A 17,120-nucleotide genomic window follows, 5' to 3' on the forward strand; every position below is an offset into this window, starting at 1 on the left:
TCAAGAAAAAATGATGTCTCTCCAATGTGTCAGAACTTCAAAAGTAATTGTGAGATCTGCTGGTGATTCTCTTAAAGACTCTTTATAGCTCCTTTTACAGGGGCCTTGGGCTGATTCATGTTGATCATGTCTGACAGCTAGCATTTCTGTTAATAATAATCATAAATAAAGTGGACAAGGTTGCCTGACCTGAAATGAGCATATCTATAGTGCCATATCCATTACAGCACAGTGGATTTGTGACCGCAAATCAGGAAAGGTCCAATGCTCTTGACATTTTGTATTAAAATAATATCTGTCTTTTAAGAGCTCAGAATCTTTGTATGCTATCTTTTTCATTAAAAATTTTTCCTTAAGAGAGAACATTCACGCTTATAAGAACGGAGATATTACAGAGGATGAAAGATTGCAAAACTTTACAATTTTTTATTATGCAATAAAAATACATTTGTGAACAGCTCTATTCTCCCTTATATCTCAACTCCTCCTTCATGTTCTCCTGCATTGAAGTAATAATCCTGGGTTTATGCCACCATAAATCAGCTGACATGTGAAAAATTATACTATTATCAAACACATCAAAACAGAATTATGATTTCACTGCTGCAGGACGAAATGCAAACTGGATCTGGGCTGAAAGAAAGTGAAACTTGATTAATTTCTGGGCAGTGGTTTGCTACTAGATAGGGATGGTGATAATTTTTTTTTTTTTTAGTTTCTATGAAACCCCTTGTTGTACTTATACACAAATACAAGTCATTCAAAACAATACAGGAATTACTTGCTGATATAGCAAAAAAAAAAAGCTGTACTTGGTGAAAAAGACAGGTTAGATGTTACACAACAGTAGAAAAGCAGCAAAGCTAGGACTCCTCATGGTTCCTTCTAGGGAAAGGTTCCTGCTTGCCCCCTCACTTGCTAACTTTGCATACCTGTATTGCATGACAAACCAGTGTCAATGTTCTGCCAGGCAGGCTCAAGGCTGGAAAAGTCTCTTCTCACCTGGTGTGTCCTCCTGACTGCTACAAGAACAACCTGAAACCTGAGTCTCAAATAGTCCTCTCCTCCAAAACTCCCTTCTTTTGGCCACAAACACAATGTTCAGTCCTGCACAGGGGCTATCAAAAGCCAAAGTTGTGAGCCAAAATACAGTCCTGGTATAAAATACAACACACACATCTGAAGCTCGTCTGTCATTACAACACAGAAGTAATGCTTTTCCCACTCATATCTCCAGCCTTGTCCAGCCTCCAATGTGCTATCAAAGCAGAGAGAAGTGAAATTAAACTAGTTTTATGAGCATGAGAGTAAACAAATCCTGGTCTTCTACTGATTTACTTTTGGGAGGAACTCTTGACTCTAAAGAATTCAGAGGCTCTGCCTAAAGCTTTTCTCACAGTATTTTTATAAAATATCTCCCCTAGGGAAAGAGTGGGGTGGTGGGAGACATTGTTCTCTAGTGTCTAATCTGTTCCTTCATCTGCACAGCTGCCTGTTTTCACAGAACTTGATAAATTTTTGCATCTAAATGACCTGTGGAAAAAGTCTATGTTACATGGGCAGCTTCTCCACAAGGCACAATCCAGTTGTCAGTATGCACACAAAAATTCCATCTCTGTGGACAGCTTTGTTTTCCTTTTCCACAACACACAAATTATACCTATTTTTCTTGCAAGTTTACATTTGAAAGGAGCTTTTAGAGGAAGAGCTCCTCAGAAAGAGGAAAATCAAATTATTACCACTTAAACTGAAGGGATAGGAAAGAGATTTTCTCACAGGATGCAAAATTAACTTCAGAAAGATTATTTAATCACTTCATCTGGGTTTGTAGCATGTAGAGTGATCACTTTCAGATGCATCCTCTGAACAGGTACAATCAGCCATGCATTTATGGATATTGTTTTAATAGCTGTATCTATAGCATTCACATCTGTGTTGCACATGTTCTTCCTGCCACCACAGTCAAGAGCATAAAGAAAAAGAAAGTTATGCATTACTCAGTTTGTTCACTGCAAATGAGGTGAGTATTGTAGCAAGTGGAATGGCTGGTGACTTAGGAAAACTATGAGAAAAACAAATTTTGGACAGCCAGAGCTACTGTAGGATAAGTAGTCACTGATACTCCACATACCTGTGTACACCAGTTCCAGTGTCAACACGCATTTTTTTCAAAAGTAGGTTAGGCAGGACTTGCACTACAGGTTGGGAAAACAGCATCCAGGAAAAAGGTGAGGTGACCAGCTCATGAATGCTCCCCATCCCTGTTCTGCAACTTTATGAAACTCGTTCTGGTGGGAATATGTACAAGTTGCAACTGCACAGACTCTTGGTATTACACAGGAGGCTCTTGCCATCTAATAAAAAAGTCCTGATATAGTGTGAAAGCTACCAAGGATTACATCTGAACAAAGGTGAAGTCTTTCTGATTTGTACCATGATCACTAAAAAGGTTTCAGTTGCAAGTCCTTCAGTGCAGTAGTTTCCACACATTGTTCTTAATATAATCTGTTATTTTTTATCAATAAATTAGTGGGAAAAGGAGTCTCAAGTCAAAAGTTAAAAAGCAAGAGTTTCAGACACAGGATAACATCTTTCAAGGGACATGGGTACAATTCATTTCATCTTCTATGCGGGAAGAAAGAATTCAGCAGTTTCAGATGTAAGGCATCTTCCACCTTTGCGTATCTAGAGCACACAAGAAGAAAAATTGGGCTCACAACAGATATAGCTATTTGGCAAGACTCTGGTCTTGGGCTGGTGAAATGTGCATAATAAGAAGGAAGGCTGTGTCCAAAGTGCTTAAGAGTAACAGTTACGTTTCATGGCCTCACAAAGGCATCTTTTGGGAATCAAATCACAAGTATATTTGTATAAATAAATACTTGAATGTGGCTGTCATTGGCATTACTAACCAATTTTTGTTCATCTGAAGTAAACCTAAGTGAAACAGGTGAGAGACTCTACTGCCAAGGCAATGAAACCACAAAGGATTTGTGCATGTTCCAAACTGAAGCAAGGCAGAGCCTAGGAAACTTACCCTGTCCTCTCTTCTCAGCTAAGAATGATATTTAACTAGCTTACCTTTAGAGCTAGCCCTAGTCTACCCACCATATTACTAGTTACCTGCTTCGATCTGCATCCCTCTTTCACACCACCACAAGCTTACCTGCATTTGATCGTTTCTTTGGATTTTTGAGACTTCGGCACCTGCCACTCGCAGAGCTACTGTTCTCGCTCATGGAGTCTTGAGCTGACGAGGCACTCCCTGTCGCCTCACTGTCCCTCATCATGCTCTCATAGCCGCTGCTCCCCCCGCTGTGGTAGAAGAGAGCTGTTTTCCCCATGGCAGGGGGCAGCTCCCCACTCAGGATACTGCTGTTGTCGCTCCCATGGCCACTGCTGCAGCGGTGAGGTTTCCGAGGAGGGGTGATCTTGCTGTAAGGTGAAGGCAGCATGTGAACAGCTGGCTTCTCATCTCCGGGAAGGCCCCCACGCTCATCTGCCTCTGAGCTTCCCTGCAGCTGTAAGCCTCTGGCACTGGCACTCCCCTGGAGCAGCTCTGAAATCCGCCCATTGACAGCCCGAAGAGGCAATTTGGAAGCAAGGCTGGAGCCCCGGCTTCTGCTGAGGGACTGCATTGACCAGGACATGTTCTTCCCACTTGGGGGCAAACTGGAGCTCTGCCCTACAGACTGAGGCAGAGATTTGGTGGAGAAGCTGAGTGTTTTGGTGGCAGAGGCAGACAGGCTGCGGGTCTTGGGACTTGCCAGCAGGAGCTTGCTGACTGCAGAGATCTTTGACTGGCTGGCTTTTGGGGAGGCACCTGCTGACTGGGAGAGGCCTGAGTTGGTGGGTGAGGACATGGCACTGCGGCTGAGGCTCCTTCCAGCCCTGGGCATTGTGGTATCTCTGCCAGGGCTCATCTTGGAGCTCACAGATGACAGGCTTTCTGCTCTTTCCAATGACAAACACTCATAGTGGCTTCCTGTGGACCTCCCAAGGGAGTTGGTCCTGCTGGCAAGCTGCTCCAGTTTGGCACTGAAGAGCTTGCTGCTGCTGTTGTTGACACTGCTGTCAATGCCAGGGCCCTTTTGTTTGGCATTCAGCTCCTCAGGGAAGCTGGTCAGGAAGGACACAGGCTGGCTGGAGGGACTGCTCGTGGTGCTGCTGGCTGCACTGTGCTGGGGGCTGGCTCTGTTCTTCTGATCCAAGCTTGACTTTCTCACTGGTGGCAGAGGAGGGGTCCCTTTGGGACGAGTGAGGATGCAGTGTTTAGGAGATACCATTTTCTTGTCAAGACTAGCCTTAGAAAACAGGGGGAAGGCAGGAGAACTGACTCCGCTGCTGTCAGTGGCCGTAGGATGGAGATGACTGTCAGACTCCTCCACCTTGCTTGCCTTCGGGAGGCCTCGAGGGAGGCTAAAATTCTTCAAGCCATCACTGAAATAAACAGGACTTTGGGTTGCAGAGCTGGATGCTGCCACCTCACACCCATCCACAATCCTTTTTAGACTGTCAGATCCTGGTGAAATAGAAGCGTCCCCACTGCTGGTGCTAAACCTGTCCGCTGAGGACTGCTTTGTGCTGTGCTCGGGCTTGGCTGAAACCACAGTCGTGTCAGGCCTTGGCCCATCACTGCTCTCAGAGTTGTCCTTTTTAACATCTTCTTCTCTCTTCAGCCAAGGGTCTTCAAATTTGATATCCTTCTTAGCACTAGATTCTTTCCTGTCATGGGGATGAGCAACCTTTGGGTCTACAGTTACTGCTGGTACAGCATCATCAGAGTCTTGTGCTTTAAAGGGATTAACAGCAATACATGGGTACACAGTAATGTTTGTCTTCATTGGGATATAGCCTTCACAGCTGCTAAGGCTTGCGGTGTTTTTTATTGTGACAGTAGTTTTTCCTAGAGCTGATATTTTACAGCCTTTGATGGGTGGCACTTTGCTGAAAGCTTCCTCCCCCATTTCCGACAGTATAAGCATGTTGTCAGCCACTGATGTCTGTTTATCACTTACACAAATCATGCTGGTACTTTGTATGGTGCTTGCAAACTCGGAGACAGGGGGTTCTGCCATAGCTTCCCCATGCCCATAGCATGCCTTGGCTATGAAGCTATGGCATGACTGTTCACCATCACTCCCTGTGCTCATTTCACTCAACCATGAGCTGATGGATGAGCGCCTGCTGCCATCATCTTGGGATTTATCATCTAGACTCAACTTTGGAAGTGGAAGGAACTGTGTGATGCTGACTTCAGATACAGGAGCTGCACTGGAGTAACATTCAAGATCTTCAGATATGCTGCTGATAATACTGACTGGTCTAGACCCAGAGGCCAAAGCCTGCACTGAGCAGTCACTGTTAAAACTGATGATACTGGTTGGGCGCCCATTGTCAAGGACCCCACTAATGGTTAGCTCTTCCACAAGGGTGAACACCAGCTCGTCCTCTCCATTCAGCTCCAAAGGTTGCTGAACGGTCACCATGGTGGTGCTCAGAATCTCCTTCTTGGATTCTGGAGAAATGCTTTCCGGATGATCTTCATTGAGAACAGTCTCTTCAAAATCTCCATTGCTGGAGGACACCGACTTCTTCATAATCTGAGGGCTCATGCCTACAGGCGGGGTCCGAATTTCTGGTTGTAATAAAGATTCACTAGATGTCATCCCAGCATCCTTACTCAGGGGAGCTGGTGGGGGAGTGGAGCTGGGCAGGACTCCTTTCTGTGTATAGACCTTGCACCTCTGGGAAGGAGAAGTTGGTGGCTTATACTCAGATGTCTTTGAGAGGCTTGCAATGCCAAGCCTGGGTGAACCCATTGGCCGAGGCTTGCCTTCCACAAATCCACAGGTGTTGAGCCCTTCTCTGCTGCTCTGCAAGCTGGTGCTGTGTGCTAACTGACAAGAGCTAAGCTCTTTACTAGAGCTGCCTGTTACACTCCTGGGAGAAGAAGGAGTTGAAAGATTAGTAAGAGCTCCAGAAGGAACAGGGGAGTGATTTCTCTTAGTTTTGCTGGGTGTTGCATTTATATTTTCCTTGGCTTCTCTATCAGGATGCTGACATTCTGGCATCGTATCTTCCTTATCTGACTCTGGTAAGTGGCTAAGTTCTGCCAGCTGGCTTGAGACAGAGCACTTAGACATCTGGTCTGAGCTAAATTGAGCAGGCATCTCTTCAAAGGGAAATTTGTCAGTCTCTTCACTGCCATCTATGCAATCCAGCCTCTCCTGGAGCTCTGCAAAGGTGTTGCACTTCAGGCAGTCTCTTTCAGATGTGCTGGGCCCTGATTCACTAACTTCCTCCAACCTGCCCTCATTTTTGGTCTTTTGCAGAGCAGGAACTATGGGAACAAAGTCAGGGGGACCCTCATTATCTGTCAGTTCCTTATCAGAAAGGGCAGTGCCATTGGGACCAACATAAATCACTGTATCACATGACTGCTCACTGCTGGATGAATAATCAGGATCACTTGATAAATGCAAAATAGGAAAGTCTGGGTCAACAGTGTTTCTAGAATGGAAAGGTCTCAGTTGGGTTGGCCTCCGCATCCTGCCCTCCTCACAAGAGCTCTCTCCTCCAGAAGAACTCGATGTGTACTGCAATATGAGAGAAAGAGAGTGTGATATTTCAGCATTGCAAGCTGCTCCTTGCACAAACCGCATACACAAAAAGGTCACAGTCACATCTAAACTGGGATCTCTAAACTAAGGCACAGAGCTTTGAAGCTGCTTATCCACAGCCCTACAGCAAACACGCAGCTATTGTTCAATGGAGAACCCAATGCTTCAACTCTGAGTCCCACTCAAAATCATGAGGCTTTTTAAAAAAAGTGCAAAAAAAATTAATTAGGACCCCTCCCTTAGTTGAGCCTGTCCAAAGAAATCAGATATTTGGCAAAGCCTTTGCTGATTGTGTGTGTGCGTGTGTGTGTGTGTGTGTGTGTGTGTGTGTGTGTGTGTGTGTGAAGAGGATCAAGAAAACTCATTACATACGACCCTGTTTGGTCCTGCTTATAGTGTGTTGAATTGTATAACATGCACTCAGAGGTCTCTGGAGATACAGCGCTGTGATGGTGTGTGGACCAAATCCCTTCACTTGCCTCTCCTCGGTCAATTGACAAAAAATCTTTTGTCAATCTCTAGGCAGACAATTTAAGTGAAACGCTAACATTCACTTGTTCTGCCCAATTCACACCATAAACTGCATAGAAGGAACCGGGACTCTAAAACATGAAAACGGGTACAGCCCATTCTCACTCCGTTTCTTGGAAAATCTACCATCCTTATCTAGAAGCAGTAGGAATAAAAAAGGCACCAATGCTGGCAATGGACACACTGTTTTGCATTTATTTTGCTACTGCTCTCTCTGAGAAGCATAGAGAATCTAATTCTTAATTAATCTCAATTTCCTTTAACTCTACAGCAGTTTCATTCCTTATTATTTCATTAGCACTAAGAGCATAATGGAAAATAAATGCTCTCTGACAGTTATATCATTAAATGAGGGCAGCTTACAAACCTGCTACAGCAGATATGTCTGAACTCACTCCTCTGTCTTTGAAGCTGAAGCATTTACCCGCCCTAGTCTCTGATATGTGCTCTGTGACACTTGCCTAGGACAGGGTATATACAACCCATACACTTTGGAATTGACTACTGATTTTTTACATTTTGCTCTACCCTATTAAGGAACCTTCAGGATCCTTCTTCCTCCCTTCTCCACCATCACAAGAAGGGAGTTATACATTGTCTTACCTTAGTTTTCTTTTTCTTCATCCTGAGGACCCGTGATGCAATCTGGATGGTGGACAGTGTCTCAGCATAGTTCCCTGCAGCAGCTGAAATGTGAGCTATCATTGTGGTGCGGCAGTTCATATTCCCCAAGGACTCTCGAAGCAACATGGTGAGCTTGCTGTCTCTGCAAAATAAAATGAATTAAGGCTACATTAGCGAGCAAGGTTTCATTTCAGCCACCATGATGCAACTTGGGTCTTGGCAAGATATTTTCTCCTCTTTTTAATGGAATCCTAATTAGTTGCCTTCCTCAGGTTTAGGCTACGCTGTTTTCGCAGCTGAGCATGCTGAAAGATACTGGACTACAATTCAAACTTCTTGTCCCAGTTCCTGCTTTCTGTCTTCTTCTGGTCTCAGTCCTACCTGCACTGTTACCACTGCCAATACAGAGATGCAGACCAGCACTGGAGACTGTTAAGAAGCTAAAGCAACATCAAACTGCTGCCCTTTGGAAGTGCAGAATGTGCAGGCAAACCCTGGCCCAGCTCTGGAGGACAAAGAGAGTAGTGGGTTAGATTAGAGAACACAAATTTTTTCTTGCCTTCTAGGGCACTGGATAACTCAAGGTTAATAGTAGTTAAATCATTGAAGTCAATTTTGGATGCTGCTGGTGAAATACAAAACAATCAAGCCTTCAGACTTCACACAATTGTTCTTTCATATTAGATCTTTTCTTCCACTGAGGCGGAAATCAAATTTTCTGTTCTTGCCACTTACTCTATTGTTCAGCATCGGATAGCTTTTGAAACGCTGATGCCTTATTGTGGAGCTATCTGTGACTGGACTGCGAATATGAATTTTAACAGCATGATGATGCATATAAAGTAATTCTGTGGTGGTTGTCTAATCCTGCAGTCAGAAATGCAAAATATACAATTTTTAAAGAGACATTTATCTACGTGATGTACAGGTCAACTGGATGGTTATTTGGGAAATGGTATCCTCTTGAAGACAGCCTCTCCTGTCTTCAAGGTTCTGGGTGATAGTTACGTACAGCTGAAAACAAAGACAGCAACAGTCTGATATTTATCTATTGGTAAAGGAATTGCTTTCACTGTTGCAATGATAGCAACACCTTCAGTGGCTGCAGATCAGATTTTTGGAGTTCATTGTTCAATATCTGCTAATGACCTGTGGTGCATGTGTGCCCTTGGTCATTCACTTCACATTTCCAACTCACAGGAACTCTGCATACAAAGCTGCTGGGAACTGAACCTATGCCTACTGGATGGGACTGATGGACAAACACCAAAACTATTGGACCTCTCTTTTTGATTAATAAATAGCAGCATTTGGGTTGCATATATTGATGCATCTAGCAATAACTCTGGAGAGCTCATAAATCGTGCATCTCCTGAGATTTCTAGTATATACAATTTCAGCTTGGCTAGCAATACTGGAAGTAAAACATTTTTTTGTTTTGGGATTTCTGCTTCCATCTGCTCCAGACACAGTGAAGGCAGGCAGGTGTCTTTGAGAAACAAACAAATATCCATACAGACTACACTGAGACAGTCTCACTCATTTCACTTGTGACCTAAGGCTGCCTTAAATCCACAAATCCAGAGTTAATAAGCTGCTGTCTCTCAGGTTAGTGTCCCTCCTTTCCATCATGGAATAATTAAGATGTCAAATTTTGTACATCAGTTGCTGCCACTCCAATGCAGAGTAACACGGAAATTATTAACATCTGCACAGAAATCAATAACAAGCCTTTTATTTGCCAATGCTTCTATCATTGCAAAACACGAGACGACAGAGGAAAGGGCAAAAGAATACATTCTAAACATGTTGGTCTCCTGAGAACACATAGCCCATGCAGCTAGCATCAGCAAACTGAGGTGTGGCTCTCCTAGAGGTATACCCACTAGGAATATAAAATAATCTGTGTCACCTGCCTGTACCGAAATACACACTTGCAAGAAGAATGACAATGCAGAGGAAATACCTATTATATCATTCAAATGATCCTCTGACATATATCAGATGGGAACTAAAGTGCAGATTTTTCAAGGACTAAAGCATGAGACCTAGCAGTAAAAAGCCCAGCCAACACTGATTTCTAATTTCAGAGTTTGTTCATTCAGCAGCCTGCATCTTGACTATCAACTTCACTCTGCACCCAGAAAAAATAATTAGCCTCATGTCACTACTGCACACTGAAAAATAAAATAAAATAAAGGGGAAGAAAGTTATGAAACACAGATTTTTCTAATTCTGGACATTGCCATAAGACAAGTTCAACTGTTCAAGGTTCACTGATCTCTCACAATACTACCTACTAACTTTGGAAGGAATGAAAGAAAATAAAAGAGAATATAAAACACAAAAATGCGTGGCTTAATTTCGAACTCACTCTATCCTCTTCAATTAAAATATTGGTAAAATATCTTGGATGTCTCACTGAAATTTGCTTGACAGACAGCATGAGACTCAAAGTAGATGCTTTGTTCTTCTGAGTGCTGACATAGCACTTCTGCCTGAAAAAAATGGAAGGCTGTGAATTGTTTCATTAGGTGATTCATGAGCTGGTATTTGCAAATGCAAAATTTCCCGTGAAAGCAGAAGTTTTACAAAGAGAAGGTCTGCACTTCTGCACTGGAAGGGCTTTGAGAAGCAAGACCCTCTGGCTCTGCAAACTAAACTAAGTGACACAGAAATTTTGAAGAATCTCACAGAAGGTCTGCTGCTCCTGCATGCATGTTGGTCATTGTATTAAGCAGAGGCTGGCTAGCAGAATGTCCCAGATTTCTCAGAGCAGCATAGTAAAATGCACCAATGTTTTTACAGCAGATGAAACTTCAGGAATGCCAATGGTCTATTTCTATTCTGCTCCAAAAGCAATAAAAATTATATGCCAGAGCAGCACGGTGACACCATTTAATATACCTGTCTTCATTTTAAATAAATTTCTATCCCAACAAGTAATGTTTTTACAGTTTAGGAAATTTACCATAACCTATTATGAATATGAGGATGTAATACACAGAGAAAAATGAAGATGTGGTCAGGATACCACACTTCAGACTTCAATGCCTGTACACCGGTAAGTCAATTCTGTAGTTTTTTCAGTATTTAAAAGTCACCTCATTTTTTTCTTATTACATCACTTGGTCTAATCAAATACATTACTCTTACACCTTTTCTTGCCTAGCTCCTTAGATAATCATGGTTACAGGAAAATGCTACTAAATATTATTCATACATGCCACACAGGTAAAACTCCAAAAGAAAGTATGCAAAGTTTTGACTCTGGAAAAGTCCAGAAGCAGGAGCTCTCTGGGCAGGAAACTAAACTTAGATGTCTCTATGAAGTATGTCTGCAGGTGTGGCACAGAAGATTGCTGGGCAGAAATCTTCAGTTAACTCCATGGAGTAACAGCCCTCCATATGAGGGCTTCTCGCTTTTCCATTCTGCTCCTTTTTCTCCTCTGATATTTACACCCTCTCATATTACAAAAGCTGCTGAAGGATTTACAGTGCTGTTAAGTCAAAATCCTTAATTTCATGACTGGATACTATTTTTACACTAGACCCCTACCTCAATCCCTGCACAGGAAAACCAGTGCTCACTGAACTATAAATTATTTAGTCTTTCATTTAATCCTTGCCTTGCAATGGACAGACTTGTCCATTATCTACTGTTATGACTATACATACTAATCTCAGAACCCAGAATGACTGATTTCTTCAAAGGCTCTTTATTATTTTTTCTTTTCCCTGTGGAGTTCATCAATGCAGTATCTGATTAATGCCTCTGAGGCGAGGTACATAATCCTCTGATCATACCTGAAGCGTTGAAGACTTCACTAAGTACAAGTGTTTGGTGTGAAGCACCAATCTTTCACAATACTGATCATTGCATAGTCTTTCACGTTCAGCTAACTTTTACTTCTCTTGAACATAAAATGGGTCAGCTGGTTCTCAGTCTGGGTTCTCAAAACAACCAGGAACATGCAATTAGTAGCCCATCTAAAAATTTTAGGAACGCATTGGCAGAGCTAGTTCTGAACGTTATACCTGTTCCCTTCAGAAGACCTTCCTTCACTTCCACAGTCCTCAATCCCAGTCTCCATATGCCTTCCAGTTTCTGTTACAAATCAGGGAAGGTTTTATTTGCAATGACCACATTGGTGTACAGTCTCAATTCATGTGTAAAGCAAGTCATTTATCTGCCTTGAAAAAGTTGATACTTGGGGGGAATCCTGAACAGACAACACAATGTATAGCCCATTAATTTTGACATTTCCTGCCCCTGTAGTAATTGATTTCAAAATCCAAATGCTCTTATTATTTGTATTTTATGTAATTTCATAAAATTTGTGGTTACATTTCAATGAGACTCCAGCAAGCCAGGGACATTCCTATATGTTAAATACTGAGTTGCTGAACTAGCTGGTGGCAGCAGCAGCCACCAGCTGCCACCTTTTGTTTGGACAAGCAGTAAAGAAGAAGAACATGACTCACAATTTACCATGGGGTTTTGCTAGTATTTGCTGCCTATAGAAAAGCAGTGAGACTCAGGAGTATCACAATCCTTTGCAGTGCTGTAGGAAAGCTGTGCTCTAATGTGTTCATGTCCTTTTTGACATGCTCTTCTCTCGTCAAACAATCCTATTCTCTTCTATCAGTGTCTATCCCGGGGTTTCTTCATCTAATGTTCTTGCTTGTTCTTACTCCCATATCATGACACTCACCCCTAATTCCTCCCCTTAACAGCCTGGTAGAGCTCAGTTTCATCCTGCAGTGGTCAAATCAGCTACATCAGACTTTGTCATTCTCCAGCATCACTGCTAGACACTCTTCCAGTATCAATCTCCTTCTTCCCCTCTTCCTCCCACTAACATCCTTCACTGTCATTGCCTGACCTCCAAGGCCCCTCTACCCTCTGAAGTCCCCCTAATTGCTCACTGATACACAGCAGAGGAATCCCATAACTCTGCCATAATTTGACATGGCTGCATGAATCACACTGCCCAGTTGAGGTGTAGGCCAGGGTGAGGGGGTGTAACATAGGCAATGTCTTCCTGGATTTTCCTCTGCCAGGTCCTCCAGCTTGACGAGAATCTGTGCAAGCAATGTGTTCAAAGTCAGCTACACAGAAGAGAGGCAAATGGTAATTGCTTTTGTTTAGGGCTGCAAAATAGAATTCATGAATAGAAAATGAAGCAGTAAGAATAAATATTACACTCAGGAAATTCACAGGAGTTTTCATTGCCCAGCATTTCATTCTGTGTATGGGAGATGCAAACACAGAATTGTTCCATAAAAAGAAGGCAATACTGGAGAGGAATATCCAGCTGAAATGTTAGAATAATGATTTTTCTGTGGAATTATTTAGCCAATTGTATTATATGCTTTGTTTTGGTCTTTCCCAAGACCACCTTAAGATTTTTTTTGTCTTCCCTTTCCTCTCACTCCGCCGGTCTGAGGATTTTGGCTATTCAACAACAACAGCAGCACCATTAGGAATAGGAATAATAACATTCCACAAGGGAGACAATACAATAGTAAAGCTAAGCTTTAAGAAGTGCAAGGCTGTGTCTTTGCGCTCTCTATTAATCATATACCTTAGTGTCTTCCTAGGCACTTGGCCAAAAGGAGAGAGTTGTCAACTCGCTCAAGGTGTTATTGTTACAGCATCAGATGATGTATGCCCTCAGGTGTCTTGTAATCTAATTATTTATAGAGGTATGTCAAAGGAAAAATCTCAGTAACTATGGCAGTTATTTTTGATCATGAAGTCTGCTCCTTTGAGCTGATGCACTGCTTTATTCACAGTAACAAATGCTTACATGACAAGGGAATCACATAAAGACTGTATTTGGTTTTGGCTCTTATTGCATGGGAATAATCTCTACAGAGGACAGTTTATAGCTCAAAAGGAACAAACCCAACAGCAGATGTTACAGGTGTGTAGCAGCTGAGTTCACAATGACTCAGTATAGTTTGCTTAGTTATGTCTTTCCTTTCTGTTAATAATGTTGATAGAGGAAGAGAGGAAATGGGAGCAATGTGTGTAGGCACAGGCAAAATGAGGCTAGGTGGAGTCATAAAGCCCTCAGTGGTTCAGCCATGTAAGCCTGGCTTTGTTAGAAGAACGAAGCAAGGCAGTTGAAGAAAGATGAGTAACGTGTTGGACCTTTAACCTAGGGAATCCTCCACCTGGTGAAACAAGGCATTGGGGAGATAATGAACTTGTTCCAGGTGGAAGCTCACTAGCCTTAAAGGGAAAATAAAGCAAAGTGGAAATTTCCACTGCAACTGCAGTTAGTTATCTTGTATTAAGTACACTAATACAACCCAGAACATTGTGCTCACTGCACAGGGGAAGGGGGAGCCAGCTAAAAGGACCATGCTGAGGGGATACTGTGCTCAGGTTCATATACTGGGAAAATCATAACCACATCTGGAAGGGATGTGACACTGCAGCAGTCAAGAGGTCAAGAGCAGGAGAAAGGTGTTGCTGCAGCCAAGTGCGGGTTTTACATTTAAACTGTACTATCACAAAATGTATATAAAATGTAGGCGGATTCCCCCTAGAATTGTTGTCTTTTAAGAGCAAACTTCATATTGAAGAACAATCCTTGTGGTTTTGACATGTTCAACACATGAGCATATGGCAGATGCACAAAATAGTGTCTTTTTTGTTTTTGTTCACCAAAGACACAAAATAAAATCAATGAGAGAAGGACAGAGTCCCACTGGTGAGGCTGCAACTCAAATCAGTTCAGTTTTTGGGCCCCTCACCACAAGAAGGACATTGAGGTGCTGGAGCATGTCCAGAGAGGAATGGAGCTGGTGAAGGGTCTGGAGCATAAGTCTTATGAGGAGCAGCTGAGGGAGCTGGGGTTGTTTAGCCTGGAGAAAATGAGGCTCAGGGGACACCTTATGGCTCTCTAAAACCACCTGAAAGGAGGTTGTAGCCAGGTGGGGGTTGGCCTCTTCTCCCAAGTATAGCCTCTTCTCCCTCTCACCATGAAAGGGGCTCATTCAAGAGCTGTAACTTTTGGACAAAATTTGATCCCAAGCTGATGAAACTTAAACAGCCCACAAAACAGACAAGGAGCTATTATTCAAAGATGACGTAAAAGTACCCTACTTCTTGAAGGTCCTTTTGCTGCCTCATCTCAGCAATTCAAGTTTATCCATAGTAGAACTCTCACAATAAAGCTACTGCTATCACACAAAAACTTCACTTTTACCTTTACATACCAAAGAGTGCATGGTTTCTGACATTGCCGGCCCAGCTCTGAGCTGCACACCACTACGCTAGCCCTGAAGATGCACAGAGAAAGACGTCTCCTCCATCTTCTCATTTCCACCTTGTGCCAGCAATGGAGCTGAAGCCACTTGACCTTCATTTAAATAACTCAATAACTCAATGAGAAAAAAGTTCCTTGCAGTCTTTGCCCAAGTTTCGTGAATTTATGTGGTTTGGTTCACTTGCATTTTGCATTTTGACAATACCAAACTGAAGACATAAACTCTTATCTACAGGTCAATGTATTATTCAAATGAGAGCTAAGAGATCAAAATGTAGTTTAAAGTCATGCAGCACAGCACTTGCAAGAGCAAGTTTTGTGGTGGGAGGGGGGAGGTGGTTGGGAGGGCAGCTATACTGGAGACCACTGATGGTTTCAGAGAGAAGTCTACACTGAAAATGAAGAAAAAATGATCCCTCTCTCCTCTGTACTCCAACTGCCAGCACAAAAACAAATGCCATTCACAAGCAACCATTAAAAACATCTAAAGAAAGTTCAAAGATAATAAAAAAGAAAAGGATCCTACTGGTCTGCCTCATTACAGTGCCAGTTCCTAATAAATTCTAGTTAAAAAACCAAAGCTCAGTTAATCCAGGGAGCTAATTAGGCTCAGCAACTCTATCTTGGAGCTAAAGCCAGATCCCTCAAAACCATCAATAGCACTGGTTAAGAAAACACGAGCAATAGGTAGACTATGATTTATAGGAGAAAAAAATCATACAGTTAAAACCAATAATGATTCAGATCTTAAATAATTTAAGGACTCTGCAGGTGCTAACTTCTACCAAGGTACACTCAGAAAAGGAAGGAAAAAGCCCTCTCTCTCCCATGCCCCCCTTTGTTTCCCTCACTTGGAAGCATTACGGCAACCATGTTTGCCTCAGCCTATCTGTATGGTTTGGTTTCTTTATACGAGAAGACAACAGTATATCTGCTATGGAATAGCAACTGGAGCAGCTTGGGAGCCTGCTTGCCTCTCCTCTGGGCTGCCTGCCCCCTGGCAGTGCAGCAGGAGCGCTGGGAAGGGAAGGGTTGGGATGTAGTTGGACAGTGCCTGTGCCTATAGGGCACATAGCAAGAAAAAGCATGAGGAAACACTCCCTGACATGTCCCTGAGGACACGTTACGGAAACCACTTTCAAACTAGCCCTTCTAGTGGCTAAAATTGGCAGGAGCAGAGCAGACACACAGCAAGGGTGTTTCCACCACCACTCCATTACAATGAAGAGAAGGTCCCGCTCCCCTTACTCAGCATCTTTCCTTCCAGCACTGATGCCCCCAGCTCCCACTGCCTTAATGGGGCCAAGCAGTGAGGAGATTAAAGCAAGGCTCTCGACTCCGCATTCAAGAGGCCAAGCAAAGGGCTTGTTTTTCAAAAGGCCCCAGCTCCCTGCAGCTGAGCTGCTGCCAGTCTCATCACTGGGGTTCACACGTGCTGAAGAGCCCCCATGGGTGACAGCCCCTGCCAAGAGGGCAGGGCAGCAGTAACTTCAACTCCCCTTTCAGTGCAGACAAGCATCTGCCTACCAGACTGGCATGAGGTGTGTTACCCTCAACCCAGGCAGATCGGTGACCGTTTCAGCTGCTTCCTGGTGAACACACTGGTAAGTTGGTGGTGGGACAGAAAGGCAGCTGGCTGCCACACGGAGCACTGCTGCTCAGCCTGGCCAGAGGCAGCCACTGCTGTGCACACAGCAGCACCCATGAGCCCGAGCAGCAAGAAACAGCTTTGCCCTTTGCCTGCGAGGAGTGTTATGATTCATAAGTACCGAGAGTGGAATACCAGGGTTATTTCCTCAAACGAAAATTAACTTCAAATGTTTGTAATTGATGCATGAATATTCATGATCTTTTGGGAGGATTTCATAATTACCTCATTCTGGTTAGGCTCATTTGATCTGCAGTAGCAACAGCAGTAGTTTACACTCCTTCATCAAGATGCCAACAATTTGGCAGCATGACCTTCCCAGTTTCCTGTGCTGGAGAGCAGCTCTAGTTATTCTAATTGCAATCCCAAATGGAGTAGTACCTGAAAATAAATTGACTGCTGTTCAGTTTT

At 43.2% G+C, this 17,120-nt stretch overlaps 1 protein-coding gene across 1 annotated transcript in view; it reads right to left on the reverse strand.

The window, feature by feature from the left end:
* Positions 1 to 17,120, reverse strand: part of KIF26B (kinesin family member 26B) — a 284,115-nt gene that overhangs the window by 15,727 nt on the left and 251,268 nt on the right. Inside the window, exons 11-12 of the mRNA XM_027683763.1 lie at positions 7,758 to 7,920; positions 3,167 to 6,599 (exon numbers count right to left, since the gene is read on the reverse strand). Coding sequence (XP_027539564.1) covers positions 3,167 to 6,599; positions 7,758 to 7,920 — 3,596 coding nt within the window. The remainder of the gene's footprint in view (positions 1 to 3,166; positions 6,600 to 7,757; positions 7,921 to 17,120) is intronic.

Source organism: Neopelma chrysocephalum, unplaced genomic scaffold (genome assembly GCF_003984885.1).
Source record: "Neopelma chrysocephalum unplaced genomic scaffold, ASM398488v2 Primary Assembly neopelma1_23, whole genome shotgun sequence".
NCBI classification, from domain to species: Eukaryota; Metazoa; Chordata; class Aves; order Passeriformes; family Pipridae; genus Neopelma; species Neopelma chrysocephalum.